This window comes from Spodoptera frugiperda, chromosome 6, assembly GCF_023101765.2.
Source record: "Spodoptera frugiperda isolate SF20-4 chromosome 6, AGI-APGP_CSIRO_Sfru_2.0, whole genome shotgun sequence".
Taxonomy (NCBI): Eukaryota; Metazoa; Arthropoda; class Insecta; order Lepidoptera; family Noctuidae; genus Spodoptera; species Spodoptera frugiperda.
Window position 1 is genome coordinate 914,564 of NC_064217.1, and position 22,671 is coordinate 937,234.

The 22,671-nt window shown below is 40.7% G+C and overlaps 1 protein-coding gene across 2 annotated transcripts in view; it reads left to right on the forward strand.

Moving 5' to 3' along the window:
• Window positions 1-22,671, forward strand: part of LOC118267539 (neuroglobin) — a 132,527-nt gene that overhangs the window by 76,372 nt on the left and 33,484 nt on the right. For both annotated transcript variants that reach the window (XM_035581594.2, XM_035581595.2), the window contains one exon: window positions 2,347-2,908. In XM_035581594.2, the coding sequence (XP_035437487.1) occupies window positions 2,715-2,908 (194 nt within the window). In that variant the 5' untranslated portion in view covers window positions 2,347-2,714. The remainder of the gene's footprint in view (window positions 1-2,346; window positions 2,909-22,671) is intronic.

The window sequence follows — 22,671 nt, forward strand, 5'->3', positions numbered from 1 at the left end:
ACACAGTAGAAAATACACTCAAACTAGACGCATTCAAACATTCCGACAAAATGTAAACTTTATTGCACATCTAAACTGCCTATTTAGTTTAGTATTTAGTACATAGGATTACTCACACAGAATGTTAAACATAAAAACAACAAGAATGACATGTTTATCATTATTTTTCATTCACGAAAAACCTGTTATCGTGTTATCTTTCCACATATAATATATCTATCCCTGCCATGTTGTTATTATTCTGTCAACGACGCCATGACACCGCAAAATAAACTTCCATACGTTCGTGTTTACTTTGTTGACTTGTTTTATAATATTTTGTGGAATAACTTTGTTAGGAATTAATGTAAAATATTGTTATGTATACTTGAAGTTTTTTATGGTATAAGCCGGTAAAAGAGCTGACGGATCACCTGAAGCTGACACCTATGGATATCTGAAACACCAGAGGCGTTACAAGTGCGTTTGCGGATATTTGGGGGATAGGAATTAAAGTGTATTTGGGGAATCGGGATTTGAAAGATTGGGAAGGGGGTTAATTCAGTCTCCGGTAACCTCACTCATACGACGAAACACAACGCAAGCGTTGTTTCGTCGTTGTCAGGAAAATTATTACTGGGCTTTTTTTCTTTTTTAAAAAGTATTTTGGGCTAGTGTTTCGAAAAGTTTCACAGTAGTAGCACGGCTTCTAGAATTGTGCTCAGTAAATGGCAATCGGCTCATCCTTTATTACATGGGATTTACAACACAAATGCTGAAAAGTAGGTGTACATTATGCAGGGGCATTACGTGCCGTAATTTGCACGTTTGCCTAACCCTTCGGGGATAAAAATGTGTGACGATACGAATGAATTACAAATTATGTCATACAGAATTGATAGGAAAAGGGACATAAATTAACAGTACAGTAAAGTAAATCTGTGTTCCTAAATAAAGAATGCTTATAAGCACACATTAAGCTTCATTAAATATGTAGTTCGATTTTCGACCTTTTTCATAAACATATAAAGTTTAAAATCTATCAAGTATTTTGACAGCTGAGGTAGCACAAAAAAGAAAATATAAAATACTGAAGGAAAGTTCGACTTGGTAGGAAAAGCCTTGCCAATTAAACTTTGCTAGCCGCTATCGACAGGCGAGCAGTATTGAACATTTTATTTTTCATTCACTTCCTACGTCAGAGGTGAAAAGTTTTTCAAAAAATGGTTTTAAAGATTTCAGTTTACTTAAATATGAGTTCATAATTTGTGAGAATATAAATAGAAAACTGAGGAGAAGATTTTCATTTATTATGTCGCTAGGAAAGAGATATCAAGTTACTAAAGACATTTAATAATTACTTAAAGTATTCCTTAGTAACGATTTTGTTCTGAAAACAATAGCTAAGGACTGGATTAAGTAAACGTTTAATGACTGAGTGAGGGCGGTTAGATCACTAAGTTAAGTAAAGTGTTATGAGATTATTATATTTCCAAATTCTCAGCACGACAAAATTTACCTCAGTTACTATAATAGTCCTAACAAATTAATCTTAGACCAAGTGTTGTATGTAAGATCTCTATTCATTTGAAAATAACAATCATCAGGTCTCATTACATTTATCTTTCATTTCTTTTCCTTCCAAATAAATTAGAAATAACAACTTTCCGAACAAACTGAGTACCCTATTACCAGAGACTGCGATTGTTCTCATCTTGAACCCACTTTATCCATTTAAAAAGTTTCAAGCACCAAAATTCAGTTATGAATTTAAAAATGGAACTCATTGAGCAATATTCTTTATTATTTGTTCTAAATATAAATAAAATGTTGCCAGCGAATTTATTGTTGGAGTTTTCGTGAAAAGAGGTTTAATTTTAGTTTGAGGTTACAATATTAAAGTTATTATTTTCAAAGTTTATGTTTGGCGAATCAAAATGGATGATTCTGTAATTTTAGTAGCGATTGAACCATATTTTGTATACATTGAGTTATTAAAGTTATAATATTTATGGACGAGAAAGTTAATACTATGATTTGCTGTTGATATTTGAGTCAGCCTCGCAAACGCGTAGTAAATCTGATTAAAGTTTTTTGTTATAAACCATTTAAACTGTTTCGTAATAAAATTAATAATAAAAGAGTTATTTCACTTGAAGTAATGGAATAAAATCATAATTCTTTCCCACAATTTTAACAAACAATCTAATTTTAATTTACAATAACCGAGTTTCCAAAATATAAAAAGTTTACCTAAGATCCAAAGCTCTTATTCCCGTTGTATATTTAAAGAGCCACGATAAGGGCTTAAAGGCTTCCAGAAAAGGTTTTGAACAAATTTAATTATAGCCCAATTTTCTTTTGCAGGTAGCTGATGTTCGCGTGCTATGCTGATAAGATAAGATAATAAGATGTGACAAGGGCACATGATAGTGTTCAGAGTAAAGCGATGTGGACACAAGAACGGTCCTATAGTGAAATATTTAACGAAATAACAAATATAACAAAGACTACTAACTAAAATAAATAACAAATAACATGATCACATGACATTCTCGTGTGTAGATTAAAAAATATATCGTGCCAGTGTTTAAAATATTCGAATAAAGAACTATGTGTAAAATAGTGTTGTGAAAAATGAAATACGCATTCGAAATTTGATAATGACAAAACAGCTGTGAGGCAAAAGCCGTTATTTTGTGGAAAGTGTAATGGTGTATTAGTGTTTGTGAAAAATGGGTTGCCAGTTGGGTAAACTAGCGGCGTCGGAGAGGCGTGGCAACAACGCAGGGCCGGCTATTAGTGATGGGCCACCGCCGGCCACGGACCCTCGACTCCCATTGACAGCGAAGCAGAAATACTCGATGCTCGCATCGTGGAAGGGCATCTCTAGAGCTATGGAGAAGACTGGCATCTGTATGTTTATAAAGTAAGTAATTTAGACTTATACGTTACTTTAAGTAATTTAGCCTTATAGGTATTCCGTGGTAGACATACATATGTGAATTACTTTAAGATTATAGGCAGATAAGTAGGTAGGCAAGGGTCTTTTTAGGAACCGTCAAATACGTGCAACGATATCCTGTGCGATTTCAAAGAGTTTGTTTGTGTTTCATGCCCACTCCAATAAATTAAAGGCATACTGTATTTTTTATCCGTGAAAACCTATAATTGGCTTTCTGACGTTATTCTGCCACTATTTGTTTACCATGTATAGCTGTTGGTTTTCCATTAAATAAATTAGTAAATATTATGTAAGCACAAGTTTTAAAAATCAATTAAAATAGAACTGTACCTACAGAACAAGTTCTAATCATCTGATACGTGTGACGATGCATTGCATTATTTGTTTTAAGATTAAAACTGATAACTGTTAACAACAATAGCGCTATTGATTTTGATAGTGTTTGCCGATAATATCGGTGTTTGTGTTAATGTACAGAGGATACAAAACTCATTACTTTTTATTTAAAGTAACAAAATGTATGTGATGTTCCATATGGGTTGTATTTTTTATGGTATAAGCCGTTAAACGAGCAAACGGATCACCTGATGGTGCGTAATCGCCGCCACCTATAGAGACCCGAAACACCAGAGGCGTTACAAGTGCGTTGCCGACCTTTTACGGTTTAAGAATTTAAGGGTTTTTGGGGAATTAGGGATTACATAGATTGGAAAAGGAGGTAACTGGGCCTCCGATAACTTCACTCATACAACGATACACAACACACAGCGCTTGCTGTTCCACGACGGTTTTCTGTGAAGTCATAATATTACTCCGGTCAGCCGACCCATATGTGCCGAAGCATAGGTAACTCTTCCAAACTTCAAAACCCAAAAAGTAAAAACAATTCAACAAAATAAAATTTACTTAACCTCAGAATCAATATCTTAATCCGAAACTGCACCTGCAACAAACACACCATCAAAGCAATGAAAAAAAAAACAGAAAAACAAAAACCGAATTCAATAAACAAACAACCCCGTAAAAACCTCTCCAAAGACCTTTCAGCGTACAAACCACTGAAATTCAGCATTCAGCTTCTATTTTGAGAATTTTCAGCAACTTTTGTTGGTATCGGTTGGGGGATGAACAGATTTAAACCTCATGCGGCGTAAACACTGTCAACTGACGTTAAGCCGCTGTTGCTGACATGAGCTGTAAGCCGCCTTTATACATATATATATACTTGTACATAATATGTATGTATTACACAAATGTAGGCGACTCTTGTGAACGATAAAAGTGGCTATGGATTATGGGAAAAGGGTTTTTTTTAATCGGAGGTGCTATTGGGTTGTAGGTATAATATTAAGAATAGCACAGGATTAATAATATTAGATACTAGCTTTTGCCCGCGACTTCGTTCGCGTGGGATAGTGACTTCCGGCAAATTTTTGGTTTTAACCACATAGTTCCCATAGCTATAGGCTGATGATGATGATGATGATGATGAGTTCCCGATCTCGCGGGATCTCTTCAAAAATGAGATGTGGAAGATATTCCAGGGAACTCTTCAAAAATCAACATAATGAGCTCTGCGTTTGATTTTAATAGATGTATACTCACTTAGGGCATTGAAAAAATAGTTTAAAAACGGACTTAAACTAACTTAAAACTAAAGAAAGCTACGAATTACGAATTTATAACAATTAAAAAAGAAATTATATTAGAACCTATCCTTTATGCTATAATAACTAAGCTTAAACTAACTAATTTAAAAGAAACGACTTAAATCTAATCTAATTAATTTATAAATTAGACTTACAATTTTATTAAAAAAACTAACTACAGTAACTACTAATAATCGATATCAAACTAAACCTACGTTAAAAAGTTAAACCAGAAAACCAGGAAAACCCAATAAATAAACTTATTAATTGACAAATACAACGAAACCAATTTAGAATATACGAAACAGCAGGACCACTACAGACAAATAATCATACGACTGATAATACACATTTTCTACAATAGTACCGAAGCGCTCGGCCGATACCCAACCAAATAATTGTAACAAAACCATAGCGCAATCTATTTCGATCCCAACGCCATCTATCGAGGATAAAGACAACTTGGATTATTTATTTATACTCCGTTCGGGCATTTTCTTTGTACTAAAAGTTTAATTATATTGATATAATTTTTTTCATACCTTTTTACTATTTGTTAACTTTTTTCGATGAATTAAAACAATAACATGAACCGAAGTCGTGTAACGATCGACATAGAATTATCTATACTCCGTTAGAGCGTTTTCTTTGTACTAAAAGTTGTATTATGTTATATTTTTCATTGTTTTTTACTATTTTGTAAAAACAAATTTCCAATGAATTAAAACAATAACATGAACTGAACAATTGTAATTACACCATTGCGCGATCAACGCCATCTATCTACGGAGTATAGGAACAGCCCGACATTGTTCAATTCCGTACTATAAGTACGAAATTGAACAATAGATGGCGCTGTATGTCCGGAATAAATTTATTTATTTTTTTTTTTTTTTTTTTTTTTTATTTCATTTTTATTTTTTTTTTGTTTTATTTTTATTTTATTTTTATTTTATTTTTATTTTATTTTTATTTTATTTTTATTTTTATTTTTATTTTATTTTTATTTTATTTTTATTTTATTTTTATTTTTATTTTATTTTTATTTTATTTTTATTTTATTTTTATTTTATTTTTATTTTATTTTTATTTTATTTTTATTTTATTTTTATTTTATTTTTATTTATTTTATTTTTATTTTATTTTTATTTATTTTATTTTTATTTTTATTTTATTTTTATTTTATATTATTTTTATTTTTTTTTTATTTTATTTTATTTTATTTTATTTTATTTTTATTTTTTTTTTATTTTATATTATTTTATTTAATTTTATTTTTATTTTTATTTTTTTTTTTATTTTTATTTTTTTTTTTATTTTTATTTTTATTTTTGTTTTATATTTATTTTATTTTTATTTTATTTTATTTTATTTTTATTTTTATTTTTATTTTTATTTTTATTTTTATTTTATTTTATTTTATTTTATTTTATTTTATTTTATTTTATTTTATTTTTATTTTATTTTTATTTTATTTTTTGATTTTTGAAATAAAAATATATCTATGTCCTTTCTAAGGTTCTAAACTATATCTGTACCAAATTTCAACCAAATCCGTCAAATAGTTGCGGAGATTAATGGTATAAGCATAGAATGTTCGACGTGATTCTTTAATTTGACATAACTTTTTTATTTATGAACCGATTGACATGAAACAAACACTAAATGTAAATTTAAGCATCCCACAATATATTCGTGAAAACCGCATCCAACTCGGATCAGCCGTTTCTGAGATTAGCGCGCACAGACGAACAGACAAACAGACAAACAGACAAACAGACAAACAGACAAACAGACAAACAGACAAACAGACAAACAGACAAAAAAAAAGTTAATTACATTTTTGGGTTCGACATCGACATAACAATAACCCCTGCTATTTTTTTTATTTTTATTTTCAATGTACAGACAGCACTTTTCTACGATTTTATTATATGTATAGATTAATATGAACTTTTAGTTCTATAGTTCAAAATATAATATTTTTTAGTAGAAACTTGTATAAACTAGATTTTCGTAATTTTTTTATCGTAATAAATCACTGTTAACCGCATTTTTGCCTACTTAACTTCAAATATTATGTGAGCAAAATTTCAAGAAGATTAGTTAATTATATTAATTTAATGAGATTGAGTAACAAACACACGAACTCACAAATTTTCGCATTTATAACATTAGTAACGTAAGATGTAACAGTAACAATAAAACAACCAGCTTAGTTTCGCATTCATAATATTATTGTACAGGAACTTCAAAATGTTAGTCACGTCCCAATACTAGTCTGAACCCAAATTGAATGAAATCAAACCCTAATATCATGAACAAGTTAACACAAACTATACAGACTCAATGCTAAGTTTTATTAGTTGTACTAAGTAAATATAAAGTTTTAAACACTATTAAATTGGGCTCGCTGTCATTGCAGCGGTAAGTCCCCTCTTTGAGGAGTGGCTAGAGAGGCGCCACGGCGTCCTCACCTACCGCCTGACGCAGGTGCTTACCGGACATGGGAGTTTCGGTAGGTTCCTGTTCCTTATTGGGCGGGAGGAAACGCCCGGGTGTCATCACTGCGAGGACCGCCCGGAGGACACTGTAGAACATACAGTGGCGGTGTGCCCTGCGTGGGCTGAGCACCGCCAAGTCCTCAGGGATGTGGTCGGCGACGGCGACCTCTCGCGCCCGGCACTGGTTCAAGCCATGGTGCGGAGCGAGAGGGACTGGGATGCCGTCTCCTCCTTCTGCGAAGCAGTCATGCTAGCTAAGGAGGAGGCGGGGCGCGTGAGGGAACAAACCTCCTCACGCCGTCGCGAGAGACACTCTGGGCGTCGGGGATCGCGGGACGATCTCCGGCCACCGTAAGTGCGGGCCTGCGGACGGCGAGCAAGGGTAGCTCATCGCCCGAACAGAACCTCAAAGAGCCATCAGACCACCACAGATGGGGCCCAGTAGGGCTGATGCCTGATCCGGAGCTGCGGACTACCTAGCGGGTTTACCGGGGCTCCGGCTCGAAAAGCAGGAGAAGGAACGGGGTGGTTTTTAGTCAGTAAGAGTCTGACACTCCCTCTCGCCTCGCCCAAGGCGGGAGAAGTCATTGGATGATTTTCCCCCCTCAAAAAAAAAAAAAAAAAAAAAAAAACACTATTAAATGTGTTAGCCAGTTCCTATGTACCTAACTACCAATATAATGTTAGATAGCATAGGTTATTAGTCGTCATAGATTCAGGTATCATGGGAAACGTAAATGGTTGCATACCTCCATCCTCATCATCAGCCGAGAGACATCCACTCCTGAACAACGGCCTCCCCCTTAAAAAACTTGACTTTAACAAAAGTATATGCATCTCCGCTTTGCTTTAGTTACAAATGACGAATCCTGCATCGCACATGTGAAGTTTACATGCAAATAAACATTGATAGAAAATCCCAACGAACAATAGTTAGGCTGTTAACCCGCCAGGTACGATCACCTCCCCTGGTCGAAGGATCCTCTTTTACTTTTTTTTTTTTTTTTTATATGTTTATTTACATTTGTTCTCCACGGACTCTTGGTCCGTGCCCTTGTCATACAATTTGTTTTTCTTTTTACACTAAATTTTATCAATATGGTATCTACCTTACACACTACAATTAACCACAACTATTTTCAATTATAACTACAAAAATACTTACGATTAACATATTTGTTTGTTTTTTTTTTCCACTAAATTAAATTTACCGGCGGCTCTGCCAAGTCAGTCCACCGGCGCGCTGGGAGAGCCGACCTGTCCCAGCAGAAGGCACTCGTTCACGAGTATGACGTGTGTGTCAGCAATTGATCCGGTCAACCATTTTGTTGGGAACGGAACAACCCAACACACAGCGCCACCGACTGTAGGACATTTATGTGTGCATGACGCCTCAAACCCTGTCGGGTGGGCTGACTTCAACAGAGCTTACAGAAGTCAAGGAGTTAACAATTATATAATTATGTATATAGCAGTTATGTACTTATTTACGCTTTCCGCATACACATTACCCCCGCCATATAAATTTTTATTTTAGTCCAAGGAACATTTCTCACCCAAAAGCGCCCCCACAACTGCCGCGTCTCTGTGTTTGATGGCCATTTTCAGGTTGTAGTCCACAATCCCATGGTCGCTCTCTTCAGCAGCCCTTCTGATTAGTTTACTTATCGCGTCATCACAGTTGTCCGTGTAGTAGATGCAACTGTGTGTGTGACGCGATATTGCAACTACTGCATGTGGTACGCTATCATGAATTTTCTGCCTCTTTGTTGCTGTGTTCACAACTACCACCTTCGCGGACGAAAGTCCCTGAGCCTCGTGTATAGTGAGGATGCGTGATCCCTCGCCCGACCCGTATCCCTGGTTCTTAAGGGATTCCTTTTCTGCCTGGGTGTGTACCAAGTATAAGGTGTCGGGGAGTGATTTTGGGATCATCGCTTCCGAGAATCTTTTGTCTCGAGGGATCTCACGCCCGACCTGGACGAGTATATGCCACTGTAAACTGTGTTGAGAGCATAGGCCACGTCCATTGGATTCCTGTGGGTACACAGCAACTCCTGACTTATGGGTGTGATATGTGTAGGGCGGCCGTAGTGGAGAGGGAAGAGGTTGTCACGATCAATGAACGGAAGCTGATTTATGTCACCAATTAGCAGGACCTCCTTGGCTAAAGTTATTCGGGCGGCCATCACCACGGCTCCAAAGTGGTTCATAAGAGCCTCGTCTACCATTAGTCGAGTGCAGCTCCCTCGCCCCTTCAAGCCGTTTACTAAGATGGACGCCATTGTTCGAACCCTAGATTTGGCTAGTAGTCCCCCAAATCGGCAAGATAGTTTGCCTCTGAGGTCATTTGCTGCTTCAGTTGTTGTGGTGACAATTAAATCTTTGTCCGCATCAAACTGATCCACTATCCAAGTCGTTTTACCGCATCCAGGGACCCCGTTCGTCCAGTGAAACTTCGGAGTGCACCAGCTCTCAAAGGTTATGCCGTCCGGTCCGGATTCCGATATAGATTTTGCCATTTCTAATATCCCATCGTCTAGCATAATCCTGGTACACTTGGCAACCACCACTAGGGAATCGTGGGGGAGTTTTAAACTTCACTACTCCGCATCGATTTGATTCCTTCTCGTCCAGAGACACAAATCCTGCAGTGGCGTTGTAAGCTGCCATACTACGACTTATAGAGGTTCCTCTCAGCACTCTCGATGTATTATTGTCGTATATGACTGCTTCTGCTGCTTCGAGTCTATCGTCCAGTATCAGCTCGTTACCTTGCAGATAAGTCTGCAGGATGGCTTCGCAATTCCGCAAGTTAACCTGCTTAGTTGCTTCTATTACTGCGACAAACTCGAGAAAAGCGTTTATGAGATGGTCTCTGGGAGTGGCGGCTTGTCGAAGCTTCGGTGGACAAACGTGGCCCATAGCTGCTCTTGTTGGGGATGACCTAGAATGAGCAGACTGTATTTGAGTGGGACAGCTCTCCGATCCTTGAGTGGACTTGGATGCATTTTTCCTGAAAGGTGACGCAATGAGTCCGGTTACTGAGCATATGGCTGTTGTTAATGCCCACATTCTGCCTCGGGACTGTAGTTTTTTATTTTCCCTTTCGGTGGCCCGCTGTTGTTGTTGCAGAGCGCTCTGTTGCAAATATTGTTGCTGTAAACGCTCTGAGCCGCTTGGAGAATCCACCCTTGGCTGGCGCTGAACTGACCTCTTGAGGAAGCTTAAATCTTCCCCCCTGTCCTCGTACACGATGACCTCATGATGTTCCGAGGCCCTAATACAGCCCATAAGGTCTGCCGTTTTGCCTTTCTCATAAGCCACCACTGCAGCGTCTACGCTAATTATTCTGGAGTGTATGCCTTCTACGTCTCCCCACTCACCCACGCCTGACAGCACCTCACATGCTTGTGCAAAACAAGTTTTTGAGTCGACGCTGGAAAACATTGCGATTGTTTTATTGCGTGTTCGCAATAATCGGCAGCTTCGACCCAACAGTTTCATTTCTGGTAGTGCGTCATAGACTTTACGTCGCATGCTTGTTCTGGATGTGCTGCCATTGATCAGGGAGGCTAGGCCCGGTGAAATAGTGAGCCATTTACTATTCCTTTTTTCGCAGAAGGCTATCCCTAGTCTTTCGCTGCTGGTGTTCATGAATAGGGCTACACCTCGCAACCGTATTCCTTTGGTGCCGCGTTCTCCATGTAGGAGTATTTGCCTCTCATTGATTATGAGCGGCTCATTAGTACGAGGGGTCTCGGGTACTGCCGTGGCAGTTGTTAGTTGATTCTCCAAGGTGGCTATTTGGTGTCTATTGTTTAATGTGCTGTTTCTTTCAGCTGCCCTGCTAAAGATAGTGTCTATGTAGCTCAAGAAGTGCGGTCTTTTGACTTTATCAGCTAGAATGGTACTCAGATTGGAGGTATCCAGATTTGTATCTATTTGTGTTTCCAAGCTGGATCTGGCGGCCAGAAAACGGGGACAGTCGAGAATAATGTGCCATACTGACTCACTGATGGTTAAGTCACATTCGCAACCTGCATTTTCTTTTAATTTGAATCGATGCAGGTACTCAGCGATCCCTCCATGTCCAGTCAACGCTTGTACTTGGGCAGGTGTTAACTTTGTCGATCTCACTAAACGATATGCCTCATTGACATCCGGGAGAAACGTCTTAGTGACCTGCCCAGTAGTGGAGGTGGTATACCTGTCCTGCCACTTTCGGATGGTTTCGTCTCTGATTTTCTTTTTGACGTAGGACATGGGTACCATACAGTAGTCTGCCGTGGTGTTATTTTTCTTTTTGGCAGCAATTTTAGCTAATTCGTCTGCCCTCTCATTCCCGGCCGTTCCAACATGGGCCCTCAGCCAGTAGAACCGGATTTCTCTTCCCTGTTCCTCCACGGTCTCCACACACTGTTTTATTTCTTTGGCCAAACGATGGGTAACTTTGGGGTTCTTTAAGATGTCGAGTGATGACCTAGAGTCACTCATGATGTTTACTCTAGTTGCCCTGCTATCAAGAACCATTTTGGCAGCTCTGTTCAAAGCGTATAGTTCGGATTGGAAAACCGTGCAGGAAGGGTCCAGGCTAAAAGTGGAGAACACCGACTCACGACCGTCCTCCCACCAGGTCAAGGCAGAACCGACGCCTCCCTCAATTCTGCTTCCATCTGTGTATATCTGAGGGCCGGTAATTCCTTGGACGAGAGGAGTTCCAGAGTCATCGCTCTCCAGAAGCTCATAGTTGATAGATCTTAGTTTTGAGGGATGTGGCTGATCTAGGTAGTTAACCTGCCTTTCGAGCTCCTTTTGAGGTGGTAAATAGTCCAGAGATAATCCTCTTTTAGTTAGATACAAACTGGCACACTCCTGGACTCTCAAGTCGAGTGGGAGAGTACCGGACAAGACTGTTGCTGATGTGAGCGACACTGTACGATACGCTCTGCAGATTTTTTGTGCAAATCCCCTTTGAAGAGCATTTAACTGTTTTTTAATCAACTGTAGCTCCGTCACTGGGGCCCACACATTTGCGGCGTAAAGTACAATCGGCTCAATGACCGCTACGTAAATTGTTCTCGTTATCTCGCCATTAAGACCCCATGTCACTTTTGCTGCGCGTGCCAGCTGTTTGTAAATATCCGCAGCTTTTTTACACGTTGCGGATATGTGTGACCTGAAGGTAAGTTTTCTGTCTATGGTGAGGCCCAAGAGCTTTACCTCATCTACGAGGTTTATTCTGGTGCCTGTCATGAACAGTTCTGGGGGCTCAAAAACAAGCCTTTTTGTCAGCAGCATAGCGTTGGTTTTGCTTGCCCCGAACCTAAGCTTGTTGCTGACCCCCCACGCTGCAACTATTTCCAAGGCACCATTTACCGATTGCTCCAGTGCGCTCACCCTATGGTTCGAGAATAAGAGAACGACGTCGTCCGCAAATGCCTGGCAATAAACTCCTTCACCTGTTAGTCTGTGTAGCAATGAATCGAGGATAAGGTTCCAAAAAGTGGGTCCACCTACGGACCCTTGAACACAGCCCTTATTTGTCCCCTTTTCACTGCTGGCTCCGGCGAAGTTGACTTTGACTCTCCGTTCGCTGAGGTAGGAGTTTACCATGGCATACAGGTTTTTCGGACACTTCCTGGCTATAAGTTGATGTTTCAGGGCCGGCCACCAGGCGTTGTCAAAGGCGCCCTCTATGTCTAGTGACACCAGAACGACTATCTTTTTTCATCCATCTCTGTTTTTATGCGGTTGACCAGATCATACAGTGCGTCTTCCGTTCCGCGTTGAGGCAGAAATCCATACTGGTTTTTGTGAAGAGTTGGAAGGATGTGCCATTGGATTCTGCCTATCATCAGTTTCTCAACTATTTTTCCAAACACAGACAGAAGTCCAATTGGTCTGTAGGACTTTGGATTAGTGTAATCATCTTTGCCTGGTTTTCGGAGAACTATAACATGCGCAGATTTCCATTGCTTTGGGAAGTATGCCCGCTCTAAGCATGAGTTCGCTATGGCAAGAAACACCTCCCGTCGACAATAAATAGCTTCTGCGCAGATATCAGCTGTCAGACCGTCGGCGCCGGGGGCTTTTTTAGGATTGATCTCATTGAGAATCAAATCCAGTTCTGCCTGTGTAAAGTAAGGGTCGCTTTCCGACAGCTCCTCCATCTCACCTAGACATCTTCCATCCGTTAGTGCACGAAGGTCAGCATGGCCGGGATCATCCGTGGTGGTAGTGTCATCAGGGTAAAAAGTTTTAGCCAACAATTCCGCTGACTTGTCCGGGTTTAGTGTTTGACCCTCAGAATTTCTAAGCAGGGTGTTTTCTCTACATTTTGTTGTTTTCCTGATGACCCTGTATATCCCGTCCCACATGCTTTCCCTCTTTTGAGTCGAGCAGAACTCCCTCCAACTCTTTGTTTGTTCTTCATCGGCTTTTGACGTGTATGTTTCTTTTGCCCGCAAGTATTCCTCAATGACGAACTGTTTGCGAGAGGGAGCTGCGTTCCTTATCCTCCTTTTTCTTCGAAGCACGTCAGTTTTGAGATCCTCTAAAGAGCTCGTCCACCACGGGGGTTTTGATTTCCCTTTCCTCGGCTTATTTTTGGGTAGGGTGGCATCGCATACCTCCGTGATAGCATTTATGTAGGTCGTAATCATGGTTTCCAGCTCTTCAGATGACTGAACACTCATGATACTTTCTGGAGTTATTTGTTTCTTCTCTAGAGAATCTCGCAGGTGTGATCTAAATTTTGTCCAGTTTGCGTTTTTGGTGTTGTAGACTCTTGTTGTTATGGGCTTTGGGGGTTCCAATGCCTTTTCCAGCTGCAAGTCAAACGTTATGGCATTGTGGTCAGAGGTTGTGAGGCCTCTATCTACCATCCAGTTCTGAACTTTTGCTAGCAAGGATGTACTGCAGGCTGTAACGTCCACTATGCTTGTGAAAAGTCGGTCCCCTCTGAGTGCTTCGAAAGTTGGCGTGTCCCCTGTGTTGAGGATGTGGAGGTCCATTTCGTTTAGGAACGAATTATAATCTGCTCCCCTCTGGTTCTCCGAGGCGCTGCCCCACCACGGGCTCCAGGCGTTCACGTCTCCAGCTACGATGATATTTTTTGTGGTCAGTTTAGGTATGGACTCCTTTAAGCGGATTAAATTGAGATGTATGTCTTGGTCCCCCTCAAGGTAAACCGATATCACTCCAAGCCGCAGGCTACCTGAGACCAACAGTATTGCTACTTCAGTTTCTGTTACAAGCTGAGGATCATGTATAGTCCTCAACTGGTCTGAGAAGACGATTACGGCCGCTTTTACTGGCTTTTGTCGATTTATAGTACACTGAATTATTCTTGTGCCAGGGTATTCTTGCATTTCACCAGTGTTCCCTACGTAAGGTTCCTGAACCAGTGCTACAGATATACCTTTTTTCTCCGCAACTTGTAGCAATTCTATGGTGGCTAGCCTGGAGCGATGCAGGTTTGCTTGGATGATACGCATTCTGCCGTTGTTCACCTTTGAGGGGGTTGCGTCCTGATTCGTCTGGTCAACTTTAGCAATATGATATGCGGGAGCGTGCTATAGCATCCCATTTTTGACGTTCTCGACAGACTTCGCTGAAGGCATTGTGCGTTATCTCCGGCCCAACTCCCTGCGCCCTCAAGCAATTCCTGCACGTCGGCGGTTTGTTCGAAAGCCTATTTGGGCATTTCTCCCAAGTATGTGGGTCTCCACAGTGGCTACAGAGATGTTCTTTAGCCTGGCAAACGGCTTTTGTGTGACCGTATTCTAGGCATTTGTTGCATTGGACCAGTGGGGATTGGTCGAACACTGGTCTCCTCTGCAATCCCACATAAATTTTACCGGCCTCCAGGAATCGCTTGTGAGTACCCGGTGACAATTCCAATACAGGGTGACACTCATGTGGGTTTCGTGCCTTTTTTCTGTATTTCACCCTTATGATGTTGTCTTGCATACTGACGTCACCCAGAAGATGTTTGTTTTGGGCAAGTATGAGTTCTACTAGCTCTGCGTCAGTATGGTAGGACAGCACATCCGCTATTCTGAGCAGTGGGTTACTTGCTTTGGCAACTTCCACTTTGAGGTCGTCCTTTTTTGGACCTGGCTTTGGACCAACTTCATGTCTTCTTTGGTGCTACAGCTGATAACTATCTTTTGGTTCTTAGCCTTTCTCACCTTTTCCACTTTTGCTCCGGTTTTTTTACAGTCCAGAGCAAACCCTTATCTTTTCAATTACATTGTCCCCTGTGTTTTTGGGGTCGGTTGAACTGATTATAAGGGTATGGTTTGGTCTGTGGACAGGTGGTTTGGATGCCACCTGCGCATACGTAGGTTGACGGATTTGTTTGACAATGTCTGCCAATGCCATTTCCGTACATACGCTGTGTGCAGGTGGGGGAGGCGTTCGCTCTTTGAGCTGCCTCATTGTCCGCAGTTCTGACGATACTGCATCCAGGCGCTCGGTGATAGGCTGAAGATTTTGTTCTAATTGAAGAGCTTGTGCCGATAGTGTGTGTCCTTGATATGTTCCGCTATGATGTTCATAGTTTTTTTAAGTTCGACTATGTCTTCCTCAATTTTTTGCTGGCTTTGGTTTGTTATTTCTGCTGGAACATTTTGCTCACGAGAACCTAACTTATCATTAATCTCTTGGCTCACTATCTGGAGGGTGGTGGTATTTTCTATGGCCTTGTGTTGCCATCTGCGCAGTTCGTCTAGTTGCTGTGACAAAGATTGTACTGTCGTGAGCAACTTAGCCTGTTTTTCTTCAAGAGATTTGAGGTCTGATTGAGATTTCTGTGGCGATTTGTGACTTAGGTTTAGTTTCGTCACAGTTGCATTAATCTCTTTTGTTGTTCTTTCGATGTCTTCTATCCTCTTGTACGGTTCCATTGTCTCATAGCCCAGCCAAGCACGGATAGCCTTTATTTCTTTGAGGCTCACTGTTAAATCGTTTCGGGCCAATGCTATTTCTGAGGTCAGTTCTTTTGTTACCTCAGCAATTTTTTTGTTGTGCATGACGAGACCTTTCCTTCTCCAGGTTTAGCATGTGTCGTGACCTGGAATCTGAAAGAGCGAGACAAGTTTCGTAAAGGGACTGAAGACACTCTATTGCCGTTACTTTAAATTCTCGCTTCATGTTCCCGGCAGATTCCAGCGCTGTTTTGCCCCGCTGCAGCTGTTCGTTGGCATATTTGTTAGCCAGGTCCATGGTAATGCCCGAGCGTTGTCTGCCTGTGGTTAGCATGCTCTTTCTTCCTTGTAAGTCTGACGCATCCTGAGATCCGATTTCCCATGCTTCGTCGTCTGATAGGATGTCTGCCTGTTCCCAGATTTCTACCTTTTTTATTGCTTCTGCAGCTTGGCTGGAAGTTGAGCGAGTCGTAGATCCGTCGTTCATGGATGACGTCCCTGCCATGGCCATCAAATGGTTTGGCGTACGCGTCAGTGACGCACACCCGGACCGCGGAATGCTCGTCACTGTTTTTTTTACAGGAGATGGTGATGTGATTGTGATGGCGGCTGAGCGCTTACCGCGTGTGCTGCTAGTGGTAGACATTTTTAGTCTTTGTGTAAAACACAAAAAAAAAGAGGGGGAAATGTGTATGCAGTCTAGTCTAACAGAATGTTTGCTTTGTTACAGTGTTGTATAATATTAGTATTTTATAGATTTTGTTAGTTTATTTTCTAGGGGTTATTGTTAGTATTGTTAATCTATGAAGTATGATACTATCCGACTGGTCCGCTGATGTCCTGCAGTGGTCGGTGTGTGGTGATGTAGCGCGCACGGCCCGACGTGTGTAGAACCACTGGTGTGATTGGTCCTGATGTTTCGTTCGTTGAGTGTGAAGTCCGCTCCTCCTCGCACGGGGCCAAACAGATGTTGCCTTTCCCAATTGTTGACGACCAGTTTTTACGGTCTATGTCAATGGGTCGGATATTTAGCCCTTAGCACCGCAATTCTTGTGTGCAACGGAATTTGTTGTGTCAGCAGTTTTGCAGTAGTCAGTTGTTATCGCCTTTGATTAATATGTTGATATATACGAACGTGCTGACGGCGCGTGCCTGAATGAAGGTCACGTTCGTGCGTTTGGTGATGCGGCGATTTGTAATTGTTGATATTGTTACCGAAACATATGGTATTATTTGTTTTGATGTTTGTTTAGGGACAGAGAGTCTCTTTGCCCTTAGTAGTGCCTGCAGGTTGTGATGCGGCTATACCAATGTTCAGTTTCGCCGGAACGAGGTGATTACACTGACCTTTCTGGGTTTTATTGCTGAGTACCAGGAGTCTGGCTCTTTATTCCTGATCCTGTTGAGTTCCAGATTTGCCCACACGGTCGCTGATGCGTTGAGTATTTAACTTACACTTTTTAACGATCACACGCGATTAGCTCAAAAATATACTATTTATAGCAATTTTTACGCGGAGCTAGATGTTTCTTGTTCAAGAGTCGTACGTGTTCTCCTGTTAAGAGAACTTTTAACTCTTTTACTTAGGGAACTTAGTAAAGAAAACCGAAAAGATTTTAGGTCTTATTACAATTCTAAAGTTGGAGTTTAAGTTTAAAAAATCCCAAAATAAATGAATGGATATAAAGATCACGTATATCAGATAACTTTAGTCTCTCCTCAGTTACGTGAGCCCAGTAAGCGGTCAAACGTTAGCACGATAAGAACTTTCAATGCTTCGTCGCTGTACAGAATTTTAAATACAAGCTTTAAACATGTATTACGTTAAATTCCACATAAATCTTATGTTTTAAACTTTTTTTTATATATTTGATGGGTCAACGTTTGGCCGCTATCTCGCCTGGTGGTAAGTGATGATGCGGCCTAAGAATGAATAGGTTGAATAAGGTGAATAGGTTGGTTAAGGCCCGAGGTTGTTAAAATATGTGTCTAATATTTTTTCATTACCTAATAGACTAAATAGATTTTTAATTTTCATCATCCCTATTCTAAGAGCCTGGCCTAAGAGACCTTAGGTTTAATCTTAGAATTTGGTAAAGGTAACATTATTTTTTGAAGCTAAGACTGATAGCAAAAATAATGAAGTAGAGATTACAAAAATAATTTATTTCATTTGTGTTCTTTACATAATCACGGGACCACAGGGTCCCGGACCTTTGGAAGGCGTACGAGGGGCCGAAGCCAACTCGCAGAGGCCCGTTGAACAATTTTAATCTAAATGTAAGGGGACATTATTATTATGAAACGAAGTGATGTTTCTGAATTAACAAATGTATATAGTTTACAAGGTCATCGTATACCTCACGACCACCGTTGTGGTTCGCCCGAGTGTGGCACCTACAAAGCGAAACTTGAACAACTTATCTTAAATACAACTTATTAAATAACAACATGGATAGGTTGACTATAGGACAGTTGAATCTCCACAATGATAGGGTTGCGACGTCCGAGTTAGATAAACTAATAGTCGACTATCAACTTGACATAGTACTTGTTCAAGAACAGTATCAAAATGCCCACTTAAGGCACAGGGTAGTGCAGCTGAACAGTAGGTCACGAGCTGGAATTTACGTCACGAGATCACCTAATTTTACAGTAACATCTATAACTAATTTAATGACGTCACACTGTGCCGTGGCGGAGATTGCTTCGGGAAACTATAAACTTTACGTTGTGAGCTGTTACTTTCAATATTCTGACTCAGTTACTCCTCACATTCATCACCTCCGTAATGTCTTGCAGTCACTTTCCGGCTCCAAAATTATCATTGGCGCCGACGTTAATGCGTCTTCATCTTTATGGTATGGCAAGGTTAGGGCCACTGACATGGAACGGCGTTGTGCCGTTGAAGAATTCATTGCCGAAATGAATCTCTCCATACATAACACCCCTGATGCACCACCTACTTTTTGCAGCCAAATGGGCGAATCTTGTATTGACGTCACACTTTCTAGTTCGGACGTTAGCTTGGATAGGTGGCGTGTCCTACCGGATGCGTCATGTAGTGACCATCGCCTGATCGTGTACGAATTTGTTTCGGGATTACCCCAGGGTCCAACACTTTGCAGTAGTGGCTTTAGATATAAAACTAAGGGCGCGGACTGGAACTTCTTTAGCTTATTATTTGCATCTCAGGCCACAGACTTCACTCGCGGAGATCTATCGGCCGAAGAAGGTGCTGAAATCATGTCGGATACTTTTACTTACTGTGCCGACATTGCGTTTGGTCGGGGATCCTTGACCAGTACGCGGAGATGTGACTGGTGGAATAATTATCTGGTTGAACAGCGTAAATGCTTCCGTAGAGCGCGTAAACAGTTAAATAGATTAAAGAAACGTAAAGTCACAGGTTTTGCATTTGATGAAGCATTGATTGCGTTTAGAGTTGCCAGGTCACGCTATAGGGCTTCAGTGGAGAAAGCCAAGGGTAACCTGTTGCGGAGAGTAGTGCAGAGGCTGGAAAGCGAGGGTCCGTGGTCGCCTCTGTACCATGAGTTCAAAGCCAACAGATCCGTCGATCTGGCATTCGTACAGAACATAAAAGTCAACAATGTTCACACCACTGGTATTGAGGAGACAACGGAAGTTCTACTCGATGAACTCATCCCTGACGATGTATCCGAGACAGACAATGATTATCATCAGCAGATTAGGTCGTGGGCAGCTATACCGCCCGACTCACCGGTGTCTGATCTTCCTACCATCAACGAGCTCGTAACTGTTGTTAAAACCTTGCCTTTGAATAAATCGTCTGGTGAGGATAAGGTTTCAAATAAAATGATAATAGAAGCGTGTAAATCTGCGGCTGATGCGATCCTGACCGTGTTTAATCGTTGTATAGCGGAGGGCGTCTTTCCCCGTATATGGCGACGTGGATTCATTCGCATAATACCTAAGAATGGAAATAAACCACCCGATGACCCTAAGTCATACCGGCCTATTACGCTTTTACCATCATTAGGAAAACTCCTTGAGCGGCTTATCGTTCCTCGTTTAATGCCCGGTGGACCGAAATTTCACAATAATCAATTTGGCTTCACTGTAGGTAAATCTACTGTTGACGCGGCTCTCTCTGTCCGAACCACGGTGAATTCATCTGAGCACAAATATGTAGTAGGTATTTTTCTAGACATTTCCGGTGCCTTTGATAACGCGTGGTGGCCAATGTTACTCCTAAAACTTAAAGGGCGTGGCTGTTTTAGTAACATATATAAACTAATATACACGTATTTTCTTCACGGTTCTGTAAAACTGAAACTTGGTCATTGTTCGCGGTCGAAGTCATTGTCAATGGGATGTCCTCAGGGCTCGGTTATTGGCCCGTATCTATGGAATCTAGGGTTTGATGATTTGCTCGCGATCCCCCTTCCTTCTGGTTGTACATTGACTGGATATGCGGATGATGGCCTTTTGTTAATACAGTCTAATACCCGCGCCGGACTGGAGAATCTAGCTAAAGACTGCCTCGGTGAGATCTCGCGTTGGGGTGAACGTAATCGATTAACTTTTGCACCACATAAAACTTACCAGCTATTGCTTAAAGGAAACTTGAAATCATGGCCGTCCATTAAATTCAAAAACGTTCCCGTAAAACGAAAGGAGTCGGTTTGCTATCTCGGTCTAGTCTTAGAAAAAAACTTTTCTTTTATTGAACATATTAAGGCTATAAGTGAGAAAGCCAAAAATAATTTCTATGCACTCACGCGAATTTCGAAGGCTACCTGGGGTCTCTCTTTTCTTACGCTCAAAACCATATATGGAGCAACCTACCTGGGATGCGTGTGCTACGGGGCACCAGTATGGGCTGATAGGGCCACAATAGGCGCGGTACGGCGGAAGCTTCTTCAAGGTCAGCGTCTAGCCTTGATCTTTCTGTGTAAGGCTTATAGGACGGTTAGCACAGAGGCCCTACCTGTGCTCGCGGGACTACTTCCAGTCGATCTTGAGGTGCAGCGACGTGCTGCTATGTATTACAATGCGAGACCTAACTTTTCCGCAAACTTTCTAGCACAACGTGATCGAAACAAAATTGCTAGACTGCTTAAGCCATTAACGGACGTCTGGGATGAGCTTCTAATTGAATGGCAGTGCAGATGGGAATCTTCTACCAAGGGCCGTCACCTTTACCAGTTCTTTCCATCCGTGCATGAGCGACTGGAGAGGACATGGCTGGAGGTGGATCACTGTGTTGCCCAGTTTCTTACTGGCCATGGCAACTTTAAAAGCAAATTGTTCTCATTTAAACTCGTTGATTCACCATGGTGCCAATGTTCGACAGCGGAGTTGCAACATGAGCAATCCGCCCATCACATACTCTGGGAGTGTGGTCTCTGGCAATCTGAGCGTAACACTATGTTAGATAATTTAATTGTTTCATCAGGTGTTGTCTATTATACGGACCTTGTGGAGTCTAGAACGAATTTCCGTGCGTTTAGGCGTTTTTGCCATACCTATTATTGGAAGCAAGTATAACAGCTCACACATAGGACCCACTTAGTTTTAAGTCAAATTTCCGTGGTGCTTGACGACTGGGCTTCTCCCAGTTGTGGAGTCTCTTTGTGCCTTAAGGCTTAAGTCATTCTGTCTCCTGCATTAAATTCACCGAGGGAAGTGGAAACTATCGTTTTCTTTTCTTCTCCTCTAATAATATCTTCTGATTTATTTCGTTGCGGGATCCAAGACAGTCATTCATGTCCCTGGGACGCGCCGGACTTCAATGTTCCGGTGTTTTCATGGTTGTATCTACTGTAGATCCTGGCTTACAGGAGTTGCAGCGGTATGGGAGGTTGTGGCGGGCTTGTCCATTAAAAAAAAAAAAAAAAAAAAAAAGTCATCGTATCCAAACTCCGAATAAAAATCCAATTAACTAAATACATGTTAACATATTCTTAAATTACCCCATTTACATGTCTATAAATACGATGCACATACATAAACATACAAAATAGCACTTTACTATATTAAAACTATTAAGCTGAAAGCTTTCGGGCACATGATGTCATCCCTACTTAATATCCAACGTTAGATCGCTCTGGGTAATACAACTGAATTTAGTCCATTCATCTTACGTAATAAAGTTTAATATCGCGTGTCTTCTTACTCGTTTTATGTTAGGTTCTGAACGCATTTTAGGGTTGTCACTGAAATTAAGGATTATTGAGTTTTATAGATGAAAATGTAAAAAAAAAACTTCGTAATCTGGTCTATCTTAGTCTGTCTAGACATAAACATAAAGTTACGCTGTTTATTTCACGAAAGGATGGGTAGAGGTCACCCACTTTCGCAATCATACTAGCGTCTACTGAATCAGTAAGGCGGACTTGAATTTTGAAGTTTTTAATTGTCGAAACGAAAATGAAACGAAACTAGAAAATGATATAATGTATATAAACGTTCTCATGCATGGAAGTGTGAGTTCAAAACCTACTAATAGGGTCATTTATCAAACTTAGACATTACTGACAAACCGTATAGGAAAACATCGTTACGAAACCTGGGCTTATAATTTCGAAATCGCCAACATTGCCGCATTGAGCATGCGTGGTGATTAATGCTCAAACCTCCATGCAACCAAAGGTCTT